Here is an 18,126-nt window from a genome sequence, read left to right as displayed (position 1 = left end):
AGATGTTTAATGTGGGGGACGAAGGTGAGTCTGTAGTCAAGTATGACACCTAGAAATTTGTGTTCTTTGTTTACAGGTATCTGCTGTCCACGCAGTTCTATGCAAGGATCTGGGATAAGTCCTCTGTTTCTTGTAAAAAGAACACAAGAGCTTTTGTTAGGATTGATCTTAAACCCATTCTTGTCTGCCCACATTGACACTTTGTTCAGGCCATGCTGTACCTGTCTCTCGCAGACTGCGAGGTTACAAGATTTGAAAGCTATTTGAATGTCGTCCACGTAGACAGAGTAAAAGATGGCGGGTGGTAGTGAAGCACGAAGCGTATTCATCTTCACAATAAATAGCGTGCAGCTGAGCACGCCTCCTTGGGGTACACCCGTTTCTTGCGTAAAAGGACGTGAGAGTGCATTGCCGACTTTTACCCGGAAGGTACGATTTGACAGGTAGCTTTTTATTATATTAAACATATTACCGTGGATGCCCATTTCTGACAAGTCTCTTAAGATTCCGTAACGCCACGTCGTATCGTACGCCTTCTCCATATCGAGGAATATGGATAAGAAGAATTGTTTGTGTACAAATGCGTCCCGGATATTTGCTTCTACACGTACAAGGTGGTCAGTTGTGGAGCGTCCTTCTCGGAAGCCGCACTGATAAGGATCAAGAATTTTGCTCTGTTCAAGGAAAAATATGAGTCGCCGATTTATCATTTTTTCGAACACCTTACAAACGCAACTTGTGAGGGCTATCGGGCGGTAACTTTCCACTGAGGAAGGGTCTTTGCCTTGTTTCAAAACAGGGACTACAATGGCTTCCTTCCACGCGGTTGGAAGGTACCCTGCATCCCAGATGGTGTTGAAAAGTGTGAGTAGTGTAAGTTGGGTGTCTATGTAAGTTCTTGATCATTTCATACATGATTCTGTCAGATCCCGGGGCAGAGCTCTTGCATGCGCTCAAGGCAGCTCTCAACTCGGCAATGCTAAAAGGACAATTGTATGGTTTATTCTGTTGACATTTTCTCATGAGTGGCTTACATTCTTCTATTTGTCTATATTTCAGAAAGGATTGCGAGTAATGGTTGGCACTTGACACGCTCTCAAAGTGCTCCCCAAGTGAGTCCGCCTGATCTTGTAGGGTATCGCCTTCTGTGTTTACCAAAGGGAGTGCATGTGCTTGTCGCCCTCTTATCCTATTGACCCTGTTCCAGGCTTTCGCCTCATCTCTGAACGAGTTAATACTTGAGAGAAACTTCTGCCAACTTTCTCGTCTGGCCTGTCGGCGGGTTCGCCTGCCTTCGTATTTTACTTTTTTAAAGTTGACTAGATTTTCTGCAGTGGGAGAAGCGCGTAGCAACCCCCACGCCCTGTTCTGTTTTTTACGAGCGATCCTACAATCGTCGTTCCACCATGGGACACGCCGTTTGCAGGCCAAGCCTTTTACTTCTGATATGCATTTATATGCGACATCTATTATGAATGCCGTAAAAAACTCGACTGCAGCGTCAATTTCTAATGGAGACAGGTCAGCCCATTGGATACTAGTTAGAGATCGAAATTTCTCCCAATCAGCTGTCTCAATCTTCCACCTAGGAGCGTATGGTGGATATTCGTTTTCTTTATATGATCTTAGCAGTATAGGGAAGTGGTCGCTACCGTAAGGGTTGTCGGTAACTTCCCATTCAAGTTCAGGCAGTACAGACGGGGAGACTATACTGAGATCTATTGACGAAAAGGATCGGTTTGTAAGAGAGTAATATGTGGGCTCTTTTTTATTGAGAAGGCACGCTCCAGAGGAGAAAAGGAACTGTTCAACAAGGCGACCTCGCGCATCTATACGAGAGTCGCCCCACAGGGAGCTGTGCGCATTGAAATCGCCAAGAACAGCATAAGGTTCTGGCAATTGATCGATCAAGTAGTGAAATTCATGTTTGTTCAGTTGATAATGCGGGGGTATGTAAAGGGAGCAAATGGTGATGAGTTTGTTTAGTAGGACAACTCGAACCGCCACTGCTTCAAGGGGCGTTTGTATCTGTAAAGGTTGACATGCAATACTTCTATGAGTAAGAATCGCAACACCACCCGATGATGCGACGGCATCATCGCGATCTTTGCGAAACGTAAGATACGTACGGAGAAAGTTTGTGTGCTTAGATTTTAAGTGAGTTTCCTGTAAACACAGCACTTTTGGATTATGTTTGTGGATGAGTTTTTGCAAATCATCAAGGTTTCTAAGGAGACCTCTGATGTTCCATTGGATGATTTGTGTATCCATGTTTAAGGTGAATTGGTGCTGTGTTTACGGAGACGGAGTGGATGCCTTATATTACAGAGCCCTTTCGAGGCCCTGTAATAGGTGTTTTGTTCTTTCTGAAGCGTTCGAGCGATTCTCGACGCTCCTTAGGCGTTTGGTGCGCCTTGGGGTCAGGTGTAGTGTCCATTGCCTCGTGTGAGGCGCCGGACAAGCGCTCTTGCGAGCGAGAGGTTTTCAGAGGGAGTCCCGCCTTGGAGGGCAAGACCCCTGCGCCCACCAGCCCGGAGGTCGATGGGGTTCCCTGAGGGATTTGGCTGCGCTGGACGTTGCCAGCGCTGGAAGGGGCCTCGGAGGTTGGGGCAGCCTCGGCTGCACCCACCTTTGGGGTGGACGGTCCCTTCTCCTCGGTTGACGGAGCAGCGCTAGCTGCAACCGCCGCGGGGGCAGATGGCGTAACTGCCGACTCACTGCCTGTGGGTCTGACAGCCGCCGGAGGCCGTTGCGACGCTGCCCCCTTACGCGCCACATCGGCAAAGCTGCTCTTAGACAGGTATGACACCCGCCTACGTGCCTCCTTGAAAGATATATTTTCTTTGACTTTGATTGTCACAATCTCTTTTTCTCTTTTCCAGGACGGGCAGGCGCGCGAGTATGCGGCGTGCTCGCCATCACAGTTGACACAATGTGGAGTCTTCTGGCATGTTTCGGAGGAATGTTCAGTGTCACTACACTTGGCACATGTCAGCCGGCCTCGACAGTTCTGTGAACTGTGGCCTAACCTTTGGCATTTAAAGCATCTGAGAGGATTTGGCACGTATGGCCTAACACGAAGTTTGATATAACCGGCCTCGATGGACTCGGGGAGGACACTTGAACCGAACGTGAGTATCAGGTGTTTCGTGTTGATCTCTTTACCGTCTCGCCTGATCTTAATTCGCTTAACATTTATTACATTCTGTTCACTGAAGCCCTCCAAGAGTTCAGCTTCAGTGAGCTCTAGCATGTCATCGTCCGAGACAACGCCGCGGGTGGTGTTCATGGTACGGTGCGTAGTTACTGTTATTTGGGTTTCGCCAAATGAGACGAGTTTCGGCAGTTTCTCGTACTGCTTCTTATCGTGGAGCTCCAAGAGAAGATCACCACTTGTCATTCTAGACGCCTTATATCCTGTTCCAAAAACTTCAGTTAAAGACTTCGAAACAAGGAACGGTGAGATGTTACGCACTAGTTTATCTGGGTTTTCTGAGTGGATCACGTGATATCTAGGAAAGTTCTGGACTTGTCGTCCAAAAAACTGAAAGAGATCTTCGGTGCGCCCTCGTTTGTGAGGGCGATCAGGGAGTTTAGGAAAAGCGTTTTCCATGAGTACAGTAGGGTTTTCGGCCGCGATGCCGACCACCCACCATGGAGCCCAACAGGGGGACGTGACAGAAGTTCCTGCTAGAGAAACCCTGCCAACGCCAGCCGTACATCGCTGCTATAACCAAATACAGCATAACCAAGGCTGGCTAGCTACACAAGGTTAACCCTTGCCGCCGGGAAACTAGGAAGTGAGGAGAAGTGATGAGAAGACAGGAAAGATGAAAAAGGCAAGAGAGAAAGACGAAGATTGGAGAGGAGGACAGGAAAAGGCGACTGCCGATTTCCCCCGGGTGGGTCAGTCCGGGGGTGCCGTCTACGTGAAGCAGAGGCCAAAGAGGTGTGTTGCCTCCGCCGGGGGGCCTTAAAGGTCCTATCACCCGGCATCGGCTCAACCTCCAGGATCCCCCTTTCCCCGGACACGGCTAAGCCGCGCACGACTACACGCGGGAGGGTCCAACCCTCGTGTGCTCGGGTCCGTGGTGTCGCAACACACCAAACGCCTGCTTGCGCAGACGCCCCTGCGGGGAGCCACTATAACCTAATGTATATACCCAAGATTGGATGCATTACACACGGTTAACCCTCGCCGCCAGGAAATTCAGAAGGGAGAAGAAGTGAAGAGTAGACAGGAAAGATGACAAAGGCGAGAGAAAGACGAAAAATGGAGAGGAGGACAGGAAAAGGCGATTCCACGTCCGCACCCGACTCCACGTGTGCGGACGTGCTTGCACATCGTTCCGGCGTGTGCTGCATGAGCCGCGTGGCCACCGCCATCGCGTGCTGCCATGCATGCTCAGCGCGACCTTCTGCGCCTACCTCGCTGCATCGTGCCTGCTGTGGGATCACTCCCCCTGCCCGACGTCCACACTTCGAATGACGAGACACCAAGACGACAACTGCCCCACGCACGGGTGTGCTGCTTTGTGCACGCGCCACGTGTGTTGTGTGTGCGCGCGCTGCGCGTGTCGAGCGAAAGTTTGTGTTACGCGGTGGGGATGCGTTTCTCGTGACGTGCTGATATCGTGCCCTGCGGTAGTGTGGGTGTGTGTGTGTGAGCGGTTTTTTCTTTTACTTTCTTTTAAGCATGAGTTTCCGCCCGCCAGAAGGACGCCCACCGCGCGCGGGTCACCGTCGACATGCCAGCACGTCGCTCGTGACCTTCGAGCCGCCTACTCTTCGAGAGCTCCGTGCGAGAGAAGAGCTCCAGAACCGTGCCGCGCACATTGTCGACGAATGGCTGCGCAAGCAAGCCACCACTACGCAACCAGCGGCTCCTGCTCTGCCTATGGCTGTACTCGACAGCACTGGGGCACCGGAAGCAGTTGTGGAGTTACCCCAGGTGAGCCCCATCTCCTTGGCGCAGGACTCCACCCTTGCTGAGAGGACTGCCGCCTCCCTTCCCCCTTCAGACGACGAGGAAGAAATGGACTCCTCGAGCTCGCGGAAACGCGCCCGTGAAGCTGAGTACGGAGGATGACGTGGCGGGCCCTCGCAAGCAGCCATCAAGCGCCCCACCGTCCTACGAGGCTCACGTATCACCCGACGTACGCACGGAGCGGACGGATTTTGACAGCGCAATCTTCCGACAACCAGAAGTGACGGCCATCAAATCGGCTGGTCTCGAAACGTCGGCGCCGGCTGCTGCGACTTGCCTGTCCCCGCTCCTACAAAACGCGAGCGCCGTCTCTCGGACGCCTGATGAGTCATCGACTGCCTCCTTGGCGCTTTCTCCAAGAGAGGGCGCGACTATTTATGATCACGCTCCACCAGCTACTGGACAGAGGGCAGCTGCCTTCCTGAAGGATCCGCCATCTCCTACTGCAAAGCGCCTTTCCTCAAAAAAAGAAGGGCAAGGGGAAGCGACGGACAACTCCAGGCAGCCTGCAGCCTCCAGCTACTGCTACCACCTCGGGCCCAGCGGCTTCTCACCAGCAACAGGCGCCACTGAAGAACACCCCCACCAGTTCTCAAATCGCACTCTCCCTGGCACCCGAGAGCGGCGAACCAGCAGAGGACGCGTTCACCACGGTCCTCTCTAGGAATGCCCAGCGTCGCGCCAGGGCTCTACAACAAGCCGCCACCATACCGGTTAACCCAGCGGTGGTCGGGACGGCCCTGTTCCGCCCTTCTGTCCCGGGAAGGGCCTTCGAGCGAGGATCCCGCCTTGCTATTGCCGCTGTGCTTCTGCGCTACCAGGTGTGTCCGCGGTCGGGGTTAACACAAAAATAAACATCGTGGCCGCGGACGCGACCTTGCAGGCCTACTTGGAGGAGCTGCTCGCCACCACCGAGCTCCGAGGCATTCCCGTTGCTGCTCGTCCACCAGCTGTCCGCGGAAACAGCACGGGCTTTTATACATGGCATTGACGGCGAGACTACCGACGCAGAGCTGGCTGGTGCAATCGAGTCCAGTGTCCCTATCCTGTCTGCGACCCGCTCCGGCAACAAAGCGATGCTCCGCTTTAGCAGCCCGGTCCCTCCCGAGCATGTGTCCATATACAAGCTCCAATCCCGGGTGAGGCCTGGAAGACCGCGTCCACTGCAGTGCCAACAATGTGGCCGCTATGGGCACGTGGCTGCAACCTGTGACAGACCTACCAGTTGCCTGCACTGTCGGAGGTCGCACGAGCGCGGAGAAAGCTGCCCAAATGCCGCCCACTGCAATAATTGTGCTTGCAATCACCCTGCTAATACTCCCGCCTGCCCCAGGTGGCAGGAAGCACGTAGGGCGGCAACCGTCATGGCGACCGCCCCTACTCTTCTATCTCGTCGTGCCGTCCGGGCCTCTGCGCGGGAAGAGACACAGCAAGCGAAGACCTCCACGCAAGTCTCGTATGCACTGGCCCTAACGGGTCGACCGCTCACGAATGTACCAGTCGGCGATACTCCCTCCTGGCCAGCCACCCAAAGCAGCCCCACGGACCCTCCGAGCCGGACCATCTGTAGCCACCACCACCACAACCACGGAGGCACCAGCCACACCACCACCGCAGGCCTGTCCAGACCCCCGCAACCAGCTGATCGCGAGCCTGCAGCTGACACTGAAGGCCATCGGAGAGATGCTGCCTGCTGACAGCCCACTCCGAGCCCTCTGCCTCCAGGCGCGAGGCGTGCCATCCACCCAACACCAGCATGGCTAGCATCCCATCGAGGTCCCGCCGCCGCTGCCCGAGGGTGCTCCAGTGGAATATAAACTCGCTGCGGCGACGGCATGGCGAGCTGTGTGAGTACCTCTTGCAGTGCGACTTCGACGTTCTCGCACAACAGGAGGTACACGCCGTGGCCGAGAACCTACTGCTCCCCTGCTACACGGGCGCCACCACCTGTGCCACACGCAGTTGCACTGCGGCACCCTGCCTAGATGGAGCCCGCAAAACAGGGAAGCCACGCACGGCAACCTACGTCCGCAGCACCCTGGCGCATGCTGTTCTACCTGTTACTGACATCGCGGGTGGCCCCCTCGAGTCATGTACCGTCACCGTACGCCTTGGCAGCCAGGACACGGCTGTGGCGAGCATCTACATTCGTCCAGGAAAGCCGTGGGATCCCTCCTGCCTCGTCCAGCTGGCTGTTCGCCTGCGCAGGCATGCAGTCCTGTGCGGTGACTTCAACGCACACCACGCGGATTGGGGTAGCTGGAGCTGCACCAGCCGAGGCAAGGACCTCACAGACGCTATCAGCCGAGCTGGCCTGCTGATCTTGAACACCGGGGAGCCTACCAACGTCCGCCGCGGAGCTCGCACGACCATCGACCTCTACCTCACCACCGAGCAGTGCTCCTACTCCTAGGCCACAACTCCGGACACATGGGGGTCTGACCACTTCCCTATCGTGATCAGCCCCGGGTCTGGGAGAAGGCCTAGGTCAAGAACTTACCACGTCACAGACTGGTCCCTGTTCCGGAAGCACTGCAGCGATTTGGACGATGGCCGTGACTTCCTTAGCGCCATCGCGTATTGTGCTCAGGCTGCCACCGTTCAGTGCTCTGCCCAACCAGATACCCCCGCTCCGGACCTCCACCTGCTAAACCGCCGCGCCGCCAGGCGCCGTACGGAGCGCAGAGCAATCCGGACGGGCAAAGCAGAGCATTGGACCGAGCACACACGCGCGGATGCCCGCTGCAGACGCCAGGCCCGGCGCGCAGGAGGAGCCAGAGCTGGAGGAGCCTCTGTTCTGCCATCGAGGACAGGTCCAGGGGACCCCTGGCTTGGAGACTGCTCAAATCTCTCACCGGCAGGAGAACAATCCTACAACCTGTCCTCGCCGCTGCCATCACGCTGGGCGTCAGCGAAGAGGCCCTTGCGGAGCTCCTCGCCGACCAGTTCGCGCCGGCTGTACCACGCACTGCAACTATCCTGCCCGTAGGACAGCCTTCCTTCAGCCTGCCTAGCTGCCCGTACAACAATCACCCGGGGTGGACATCGAGCCCGATTACTGCTATCTGCCAGGAACCACTGACGCTGCACGAGCTCCAAGTGGCCCTGAAGAGGGGGAAGCGCCGCAGCGCACCAATAGCCGACGGAGTGACGACCCAAATGCTCCGCAACCTGGCCGCCAGCGAGCAGCAGCGGCTGCTCGACTGCTACAACGACATCTGGCGGTCAGGGCAGGTGCCGGAGTCATGGCGCACAGCCATTGTAGCCCCTACACTCTTAAAAAAAAGAGGGTCCAAAGAGAGTCACGACTACTTCGACTCTCTTTTTTCAGTTAATGACTACCTTTTTTTCCAATGGGAGTCGCAAAACGAAGCCAGGGCTAACGCATGAAATTGATGACTCCCATGCTGCTTGAAGGGAGTCAATGAAAGGCATATGTGATGTTATAGGTTGCAAATGTGGATTCATTTGTTCACTCAATCAAATAACTGATTGACTAAAGCAAAGAAAACAGCATAATATTTAACTACCCGAGTTCATCCATATAGCGCAATAAAGTAAAATGTGTTTCATGCAGTGCTGCATTGCTGAGTAATGAGCATAGCAAGAAATACAAATTGTTTTTTTCATTAGTCAGTTAAAAGTAATAGAAGCAGGATGGTACAACACCAAACTCCGAAAGTGAGAACAGTGGATGGTACTTATATACAACACGCTGTACATGAATATATATTTGGTATATAAAAATATCTTCAAGAGGGAGGGAGTACATAAATATTCATTGAACATGCACAGAATAGAACAAAAAAAAATTAAAATATAACACGAATATACACACAATGTCAATAGAACACAAACTGGGAAGTGCACTTCGTAGAGTCATCATGACATAAGGCTAAGCAAATATTACTATATTTAATGAAATAACACCAATTCACATCTGGGGACCACCTCCCCTGCCAGGTAAAGATCCAGGCACTCTGGCAATACCTCATCTCCTGGCCGCGCCGCACAGACTACATTTCCTTTAGATACCTTATATGCATATCGATGTCTCCTGAATTCAACAAGTCCCATCTTGTCTAACAAGAAGAGAACCTCATCCTGAGCAGTAACAATACCGACAATCTGTGCAAATTGCGGGTCGTCTCCCTTGGCCATTACAAGCACATCTCCTACATGGTATGCCATATACTGAATAGTGACTGACTTTGCTTGCCATACATTACCCGCTGGCAGACGTTCCTCAATGCATGCATGTAAAACAGATCTTTGCACAGATTTCAGGCCTGACATGGTGTGGCGTCGGTTGAAGACAATCTCACTAAATTCATAGCTTTGCAAAAGTTGGTGACGCTCTGTAAGTGTTTTGCATATGTTTTTGAAGTTTTTCGTCTTTGATGCCACATTGTTAAAGTACTGGTGTTTAGCCTCGAACCTCATACACCACACTTGTTTGAGTGGTCCGAAAATAGATATCATACGCGGGTAGTGCACAAGGTAATGTAACTTTGGGATTATGCGGGCTCCTGGGTAGCGGGTAACGAATGAACGGAGAAATTCCTGAATTTTCATCTCCATATACACAAGAGACTGTGAAGGAAGCTCATCAGTCAAAAGCATATCTACAACTTCTCTGAATAAGAGGTAAACCTCCCAATCTTCGTTTCCCTCTGGAATTTTAGAAGCTAAAATCTGAGGCAGAAGTCTCAAAACGCACCACTTCTGTGAAGCAGTGCCCTTTAGCGGGGCGTTGCCTCGTACGAAGGCTTCCGTGGGTTGTGGTGGCTTGTTTGTACGATCATTGCGGCCATAGTGGAATGTGCAAACTTGGTCTAAGTCCGATAGTTCAAGAACGTTGTCTTGGAGCAGCCCTTTGAGTACATGCTGCATCACAAATGGGAATGCACCTTCAAAGATATTATGCATAATGTCAGGTGGAAGCTGTGATGTGACATCAAAGTTCGGAAGGCAGTCCATCGCTGACATCTCGTTTACGCCATAGAGTTTCTTGTACAGAAGTGCATTTAGTTTAACGGCTGCGAGGTGGCTTTCATGGAGCTGTTTTGTTCTTATTTGACACAATTCTTCCCTCGTAAGATATGCAAGATTTCTCATTTGTGCCATGCAAAAGCGACAAACCGCACCTCGTGAAAAAGAGCAAGTAAAGCCCCTAAGCCTGTTCATGGAAAGGTTATCTCCACAGCATGCTAGAACTAAAACCGTCAAGGACACTTCATATTTCCCTATTTGAACCATTATGCCTCTCTCTTGCAGCTCCTTTAGTTCATGAAGCAATTGTCGCAGAACAGCCTCCAAGCCGTATTTCTGTACATCAGCATACTTCGCAAGAATGGCAAGATGCATAAATTTCAATTGAGAACGGTATTTCGTGTGTACATTCAGAAGTGTATAGTACACAGCCAGAAGCTTGTGCACACCCCTGGCAGAGCCGATTGGGTTAGCTATTTCCACTTCATCCATGTACAGAAGTATGTGAAGTATCTTAGGATTTGTGCAGGGGAGCACAGTGTTCAGCTGCTGTTTATAAGCTGAACCATCCCGAAAAGTGCGAAGTGTAGCACTGCCATCAACTTCAGTCCTCATAAGGTGTTCAAAAACATGTTCACACTGCACAAACAGACGTATGACACTGCCAACTGAAATGTACTGATATGAGGCTCGGTCATCACCTGCATAGGCGAGCTGCTGTGCCTCTGTATATGGAAACCTGGCTTTGGCGTAGCGGAATCGTTGGTACTGAGATCGAATGTCATCAAACAAGCCAACAAGAAACTTGCAGTCGAGCACCTGAGTCAAACTTTATGGCACAACACAGCCACATTCGATGACTGCCTGTTTTATGTACCCGGCAAAATTTTGCAAAAGTAAGTGCACCAGAGATTGCACTTCCTGAAACAAGCTGTCACAGCTGAATATGGTACTTTTCGGCTCTCGGATATCTTAAAGAACATCTTTGCCAGGCTTCGCAGTAAAGCCGTCGCGAAGCACTTCAATGTTGGCGGATCCAATTCTCGGTCAGACGTCCCAGGTTGCGGAGGTGGCTCACTTTGCTGACCAGGGGACCAGGAGCGGGCAACACGCGGCAGCCGTCAATAAAATACAGCTTTCTGCAGCTGACGGCAGGCGGCGACACAAGTTTATGCTTGCACCGTCGTCGCAGCAGCTCGCATCCCATGAGCGCTGGCAAATATGCATTTTTTTTTCTTAAAAACAAGGCAATTAACTGTGCCTAAACTACTAAACAAAGTCGTGGCCAAAATGCGATCGTTCTGCAAAATTTGAGTGAGAACAGTGCAGCGATGAGTGCAAAATCTTTTTTTCTAATACGCATAGCGAAATATTCGGGACCCTAGCTGTACAGTGGCTGACTTACGGCTTCCGTATTTACTTCGACTTTGGATTCACAACTGTGAAAAGCGCGGCAACGGCTCCTTGGAATCGCAAACCACGGTGACAAAAGGCTATCGAAACGCGAGGGGCATTGTTCTGCGAAACCTGACCGCAGCGGCAGCATGTCGTTCGATCCGCCATCCGCAAACTGCTCGCCGACTGATGCAGAAGAAGCGGTTTGCCTCGTTTCGCACGGGCTGTCAAAGAAAGTGGTGAAGCTCGCAGGCGCCCGGAAACTCGCCGACCTTCACGAAAGCCTGCGGACGGGTGGGTTCACGCACCTGATGAAGGGCGGCGATCTTCTAATACAGGTGAGCGTGAATGTTCTGCGCGTTATGGAGCTCAAAGAGGATTTGGTCACTCTTTGATTCATATGGGCGAAATAGCAACAGTATGCGTAGCGGAAATGTCGAGCACGATTAGTAACTGTTGCGTTGCCGCGCGTTGAACTGACAGATCGAGTGTCACGAAATTGCTCTGTCACTTCACTGTACTGCCAACTACTAATATTTTTGTTTCGTCACAGCCAGTGCACTTGACCTTAAATTTACGTGCAGGGCATACATGCTCGTACGAACACGACTTTGCCCAATTATAATTATTGCCGTGTCGAAAAGCCGCAAGAAAACTAGTCGTTTTCACGGCTTCCATCCTCTGAAAACTTGCGCGGTTGGTTTACTACTGATATTGAGGTCAGGTGTGCAATCGCGACCCTATTTGGTGTGGGAAAGTGAAGTACTAACAGCTTCAGTCAAGGTAATGGTGCATTAGTCAGCGTAACCGGTCGTAATATGCCATACTCTGCAAATTTCTGCAGCGTTTGTCCTGTAAACAGAAAAGACGAGGAAAACAGACTTGTGTGCCTATTCAGTTCTTGTCTGTTGTCATTTGTGTGCTGCAGCAATCACGCAGCAATGAAGTTAAGTTGAACCCATTGAGGAAAAAAATATCGTTGGCATTTTCAGCAATAGGACTCTGAAAACCTTGTGCAATCAGCAATATGGTTCTATCTGTGAAATCATCTGTTCTTATACACTGATGGTTGCTGACATTGGTAAATAAGCTCAGCCTTGTATGCTTAATGCGTCCTGTAGTTAGCTCACATATGGGCAGCAGGATTAGTGTCGTGCTGTGCTGTGATGGCTCTAAATAACAAACCTGTTTGGGACAGTACAGCGACCACAGAAAAAGGCTGTTTAATTAATTTATGTCTGTTCAGTGTCCACTGCTTCACACTTAATGTGCAAAACTATCGATAAACCATCTGGCTTTGCTTTCAGATCTTCAACCACCGGTTTCAATGCAATGTCGACATGGATGAAAGCACCAGAGTGCATGATGGGGCACTGATTAACTTGGTTGTCTCCCCAAGCAACTCCGAAGCATCAGAAGCACCAAGAAAGCCGTATGCACCCTGTCTTATCCAATCTGTATTCATGCATTAACTCTGTACAACATTAAAATCTGTCGTACGTCGGAAGACTAAAATGCCGGTATTTGAGCAATACATTTAAGGGCCCCTCACCCAGCTACGTAGGCAATTTGGTTATATGCTGGAAGTTACGTGCCCTCTTGGGAGCGTTCTACTGCAAAAATTTTCAAACTGGTTCATTAATAGCTCATTGCAGTGCCACGAACCCATGATTTCAGGAGGCGAGCGTCACCGCCAGAAAGAACACTTGGCTGTCACTTGCCAAGCCACTAGTGGAGAAAAGGCCGCATGTTGTTCCATACACGCACAAAGTGGCCAGCAGGTACAATGTACCAATTTTTTTTTTTTTGCCCCACAGAAGCTTACTGGCCTGTGCCCATGCATCTGAGACCCACAGAAGCTGGCCATTTAAGGTAAAAATTATACAAGACCACATGTGACTTGCACGGTCGGTGTGGTGTACGAAATTCCACCTAATCACAGCTGGGTGCATATTGGGCAGACAGGACGCTGCATAACGATTTGGCAAGGGAACATGAGCTGTCTGTCAAGAGTAAGGTTAATATACTATTGCCTTTGCGCCGCGATATCCGCACGTGTGAGCCAGATCGTTTCCATACCCACATTCTTGGTAAAAGCAGATTCTCTGGCATGGGAATTAATGGAGGCCTGTTTCATCAACATGAAACATGACGTCTGTGTCATCCATACATCTATGGCTTTACATAGCACTGAACGACAGTTTCTGCACTGTATGATTGGATAATGATGCAAGCTTGTTTGAGTATTGTGTGTAAACATATGTGCGCACATGGCCACCTTCACCTATAAATATGATGCCATCTGCTTTTAATAAAGTAGTAGCAAGCGACACTCATCCCTGCCCTAAAGCTTTTTTTCTGCCCTTGGTTGCATCTTAACTTCAGGAAATAAGCTCATGGGAATTTAGTAAACAAATAAATGCATGCTATAGGGGCAATTCTAGTATGTAAAAACAAAAGCTTTTTCCCCTAATATTTTATGTATTTATGTAGTCCTAGTTCCACTTGTGCAGCATACCACTGTCTTTGTTCAAAATTGGAATGCTCTGCTAATAGATATGGCAAATGAGGTGTATTTGTGAAAACATAAAAACATAAAGCTGCAATACATTTTTTAAAATTTTGTGCGGTCTAGACAGCCCAAATATAACATGCTATATGAAGACCTTAAGAAGTACAATCATGTTCGTGACTCCTCAGTCGTTCCATACCACCTTTCAAAGTCTTACCCGACCTTAATGTTTGTATCTATCTCAGTAGCTCATATTTATGTAATGCTGAGGGAAAAGTCATCTTCCTGTTTGAAATAGTGGCCATGTTTCACAAAAAAGAAACTTGTAATAGATAACATGAACTTGCAAAGGCACCAAGCAGTTATCAGAAAATATACATTGATTGTAGTATTCATTCGTTAGCCACCAGAAATGCGATAGGGAGTTCATGTTTGGATAAACACAAGCAGTCTAGTTTGTGTATTCGAGAACCAGAATGTTCAAGTATATTTTTGTTCCATCATATCATCCTTGGCCTTTATCTAACTTACTTTTGTTCTCTCTTTATATTCCGAAAACTTAATGCTAGTATGGACTTGGCACATTATGACCCAGTTTTTGTCCTTCACAAAGCAGTACCTCTGTAGTCGCTTATAGGTCGAGAATGTAACTAGCAACCAGTTTCCCTCAAAAGGAATGCTTGTAGGTGCATCATTCCGGTTGCTTTTTTCACCTTGGTGGGGGAGCTTTTTGCTCATGATACCCATGTTTGTGAAGGGACCAGTAATGCGCCTTCCTTGCGCATGGTACTAATACGAAAACTGGGAGAGGGGTCACGGTGTGTTGGTAAGGAGGTACTTATATAAGGGACGGTAAAATTCCTCTCCAAATTTTGTTTAACAACCCATTCATTCTGTAATCAGTCTTGGTTGTCACAGTCCATGATTTTTGCTGTTTGTACATTATTATCCCTGAAGAGCAACGGTCTCCATTTGCCACTGGCAGATGTGCCCATATTTGGATTGTCACTAACTATAGTAGGTAAATTTGAGCGTATGGATTGATAGTCTGTGATACCATATGTTTCGTTTTTCTAGCTCTGTATTGTTGATTTCAATGAATACTTCTCTTTTTAAGGCTGTATGGTAGTGAAGTCGAACATAGGAAGAATACACTCAAAGGACAGTACAACGAATCAACATATACACTGCCTCCGATGCCCATTGAAATTGCTGCACACATCCGAACTGTCACAGCAGGAGATGTCCCTGACAATCTTCGAAAGAAAATAATTGAGTGGATTGCCTGTCATTTGTCATCTCAGACAATGTAAGTTATAACACTTACCTGGATGCATAGGTCAGCAAAATAATGAGAACTCACTTACACTCCCCAAAATCGTACTCAGCCAGGCTCATTCGGGCTAAGACTCACGGAAATTTGACTCAGCCGGGCTCGCTGAGACTCACATTCAGAGATCAGTCTGAGCGAGCCGACTTGTGAGTCAGTTTGCCGACCTATGCCCAGATGTAAATAAAGTTGGGATTGAATGTACTTAATGAGAATTCATTCCACAGTAAATTACTCATAATTATGTTTGGTCACACATCTTTCTCAACCTCATATTGTAACATGAAAGTTAAGCAAATGTTAATTAGAAAGGGTATTGCCCTCCATGCTCATGTGGTTACGTCACTAAGGCAAGTGGGAGGTGCCTGTAATCAAAACAAGTTTTTGTTGTCTAATTCATGATTATAACTTAGTTGCTACACAGTTCCCCTTGTGAACTCTCGATAAGTGAGGGAAAAAATTGTTTCCCTAAAACTTTGCATTGGGGCAGTGAGCAATATCCAAATTGTCTAGTGCCGTTTAAGCGTGCAGCAGTGTGTACGGCATGGTTGATAGAAAATGTTTTTATCCCTGATAATTTGTTGACTAGTCTTGAATTATAGTTCACTCATTTTCTAACCCGCGAAATTTAAATATTCAATGGCTTTGTTGACATTGCAGCCCTGCGCCATTTTTTATTCCAGCTAACAATACGAACCCTAACATTTCCAGCACTACATTTGATGCATGTATACAAACACCAAGTGAATTGGATGGAAAGACAGTTGTGCCTAGCTGAATTCGTACAGCGCTGCGTGTGTCATGTGAAATTTGCGGGTTTGGATATCATCAGCAGCATTTATTCTACATACATTCCTCTTTATCCACAAAAAACAGTCACGAAAACTACAGAAAGGTTGGATGGATGGATGGATGTGTGTTGTTTAGTGGCGCAAGGGCCAGGTATGGCCAAAGAGCGCCATGACTGATAATGTTGTGTTAAGCACTGATTTGTGAGTGGCGATGGTGGGATGTAACATGGCTGTAAAGTGGCCTAAAATCGATCAGTGTCATGAAAGCGTAAAATAGTATAAAGCATAAAATTATGGTAGTGATACATGTAGTGGTCTGTGGATATAGTACGCGTGATAACTGGACATGGAGCTAAAATGCAAGAATATTTAACTAGCACTTATGCCTCCGGTGGGCCTTTGAGCCTAAAGGCTGGGAGGCAGGTGCTTTCTTTATTGCACCTACCGCAGCAGAAACCTCTGTTAGAGGCTGTGCTACGGATTTCCTGGGGCTATAATATGAAAACTATGTACATCTTTTAAAAATCGAAACAGGCATTCATGTTTAAAGAGAGGTTCTATACCTATAATCATTTGAGGATGGAATGGAATTAGCTGCCGATGTGGTAATGGAAAATGCTTTCTCCTATTAGCATCTAATTGAGTGCATTGCAGCAGGATGTGAAGCACGGTTAGTGGCTCACCACATTTATCACACGTGGGTGGATCGCCACCGGACAAGAGGTATGCGTGTGTGCTGTATGTGTGTCCTATCCTGAGTCTGCAAAGTGTTACTTCTGTGTGGCGATTCTTTGATATCGGCGGCCAGTTGCCTAGATACGGCTTGATAACATGTAATTTATTTTCTGTCTCTTTATCCCACAAGCGCTGCCAGAAAGCCCTTAGCATTTTTCTTATTGACGGCTTGAGGTCCATTACAGGGACAGTCGTGCAAGTGTTGGAAGCGTTTGCGTGGATGGATGTGGCTAGCTGGTCAGCCAACACGTTTCCCTCTATCTCTCGGTGCCCCGGCACCCAACATACGACGATATGCTGCTTGGACTCATAGGTTGTGCATAATGCTGTGTAAAGAGATATAATTACAGGGTTTTGATATTTCCTGACAGTTTTCAAAGTATTTACGACACTCAAAGAGTCAGTGTATATAACTGCCTTTGGGATATTAAATTCATTTATGTGTTTAACGGCAGCAAATATCGCGTAGGCCTCTGCTGTGAAAATACTTGTGTTAGGGTGCAGAACACCGGCATCTGAAAAGGATGGACCGACCGCTGCGTAGGATACGCCAGAATCACACTTCGATGCGTCTGTAAAGAACTCAGGAGAGGAGTATTTGTGCTGTAACTCGAGGAAGTGCATTCGTATATGCGCGACAGGCGCATGCTTTGTAACAGCTACGAAAGATGTATCACAGTCTATTGGTTGCCACTGCCACGGCGGGGGCCGTATAGCAGGGGACATAAGGTGGTATTCAAGCAGTGGAACCCTTGTTTCTTCAGCCATATCTCTAACACGCATGGAGAAAGGCTGTGCCACTGTGGGTCGGTTGCGGAAAAGTTGACAACTGGACAAATCGTTTATGGTGTAATACGCGGGATGCTGACTGTTTCCGTTCACTCTAAGAAAATACATGAAGGACGAATATGTTCTCTGCAGATGCAGTGACCACTCATCCGATTCAACGTACAGGCTTTCCACTGGGCTTGTTCTAAAGGCGCCTGTGGACAGGCGAATTCCTAAGTGGTGGACAGGGTCTAGCATCTTTAGAGCAGTTGGAGTAGCCGACTGGTAAACTATGGCTCCGTAGTCTAGTCGTGTGCGTATGAGGCTTTTGTATAAGTTCATGAGACATTTTCTATCACTGCCCCAGGTTGTGCGTGAGAGAACCTTTAGGATATTCATTGTTTTCATACATTTGTTTTTAAGATACTTTATGTGCTGTATAAAAGTTAATTTGGCGTCTAAAATTATCCCTAGAAATTTATGTTCCCTGTTTAGAGGCAGACGCTCATCATGCAACACAATTTCAGGATCAGGATGTAGGCCTCTTTTTCTAGAGAAAACAACACAGGTGCTTTTTTGTGGGTTCAGTCTGAACCCGTTCTCATCAGCCCATTTG

At 48.9% G+C, this 18,126-nt stretch overlaps 1 protein-coding gene across 1 annotated transcript; it reads left to right on the top strand.

The window, feature by feature from the left end:
- Window positions 1–11,488: 11,488 nt before the first annotated feature.
- Window positions 11,489–15,157, top strand: LOC139059251 (uncharacterized). The gene is made up of 4 exons (XM_070537415.1): window positions 11,489–11,712; window positions 12,682–12,806; window positions 13,192–13,246; window positions 15,004–15,157. The coding sequence occupies exons 1-4, from the start codon at window positions 11,524–11,526 to the stop codon at window positions 15,013–15,015; spliced, it is 381 nt and encodes a 126-aa protein (XP_070393516.1). The 5' UTR covers window positions 11,489–11,523; the 3' UTR covers window positions 15,016–15,157.
- The last annotated feature ends 2,969 nt before the right edge of the window (window positions 15,158–18,126 follow it).

Source organism: Dermacentor albipictus, chromosome 1, assembly GCF_038994185.2.
Source record: "Dermacentor albipictus isolate Rhodes 1998 colony chromosome 1, USDA_Dalb.pri_finalv2, whole genome shotgun sequence".
Classification (NCBI taxonomy): Eukaryota; Metazoa; Arthropoda; class Arachnida; order Ixodida; family Ixodidae; genus Dermacentor; species Dermacentor albipictus.
This window is presented reverse-complemented; position numbering and strand designations above follow the sequence as displayed.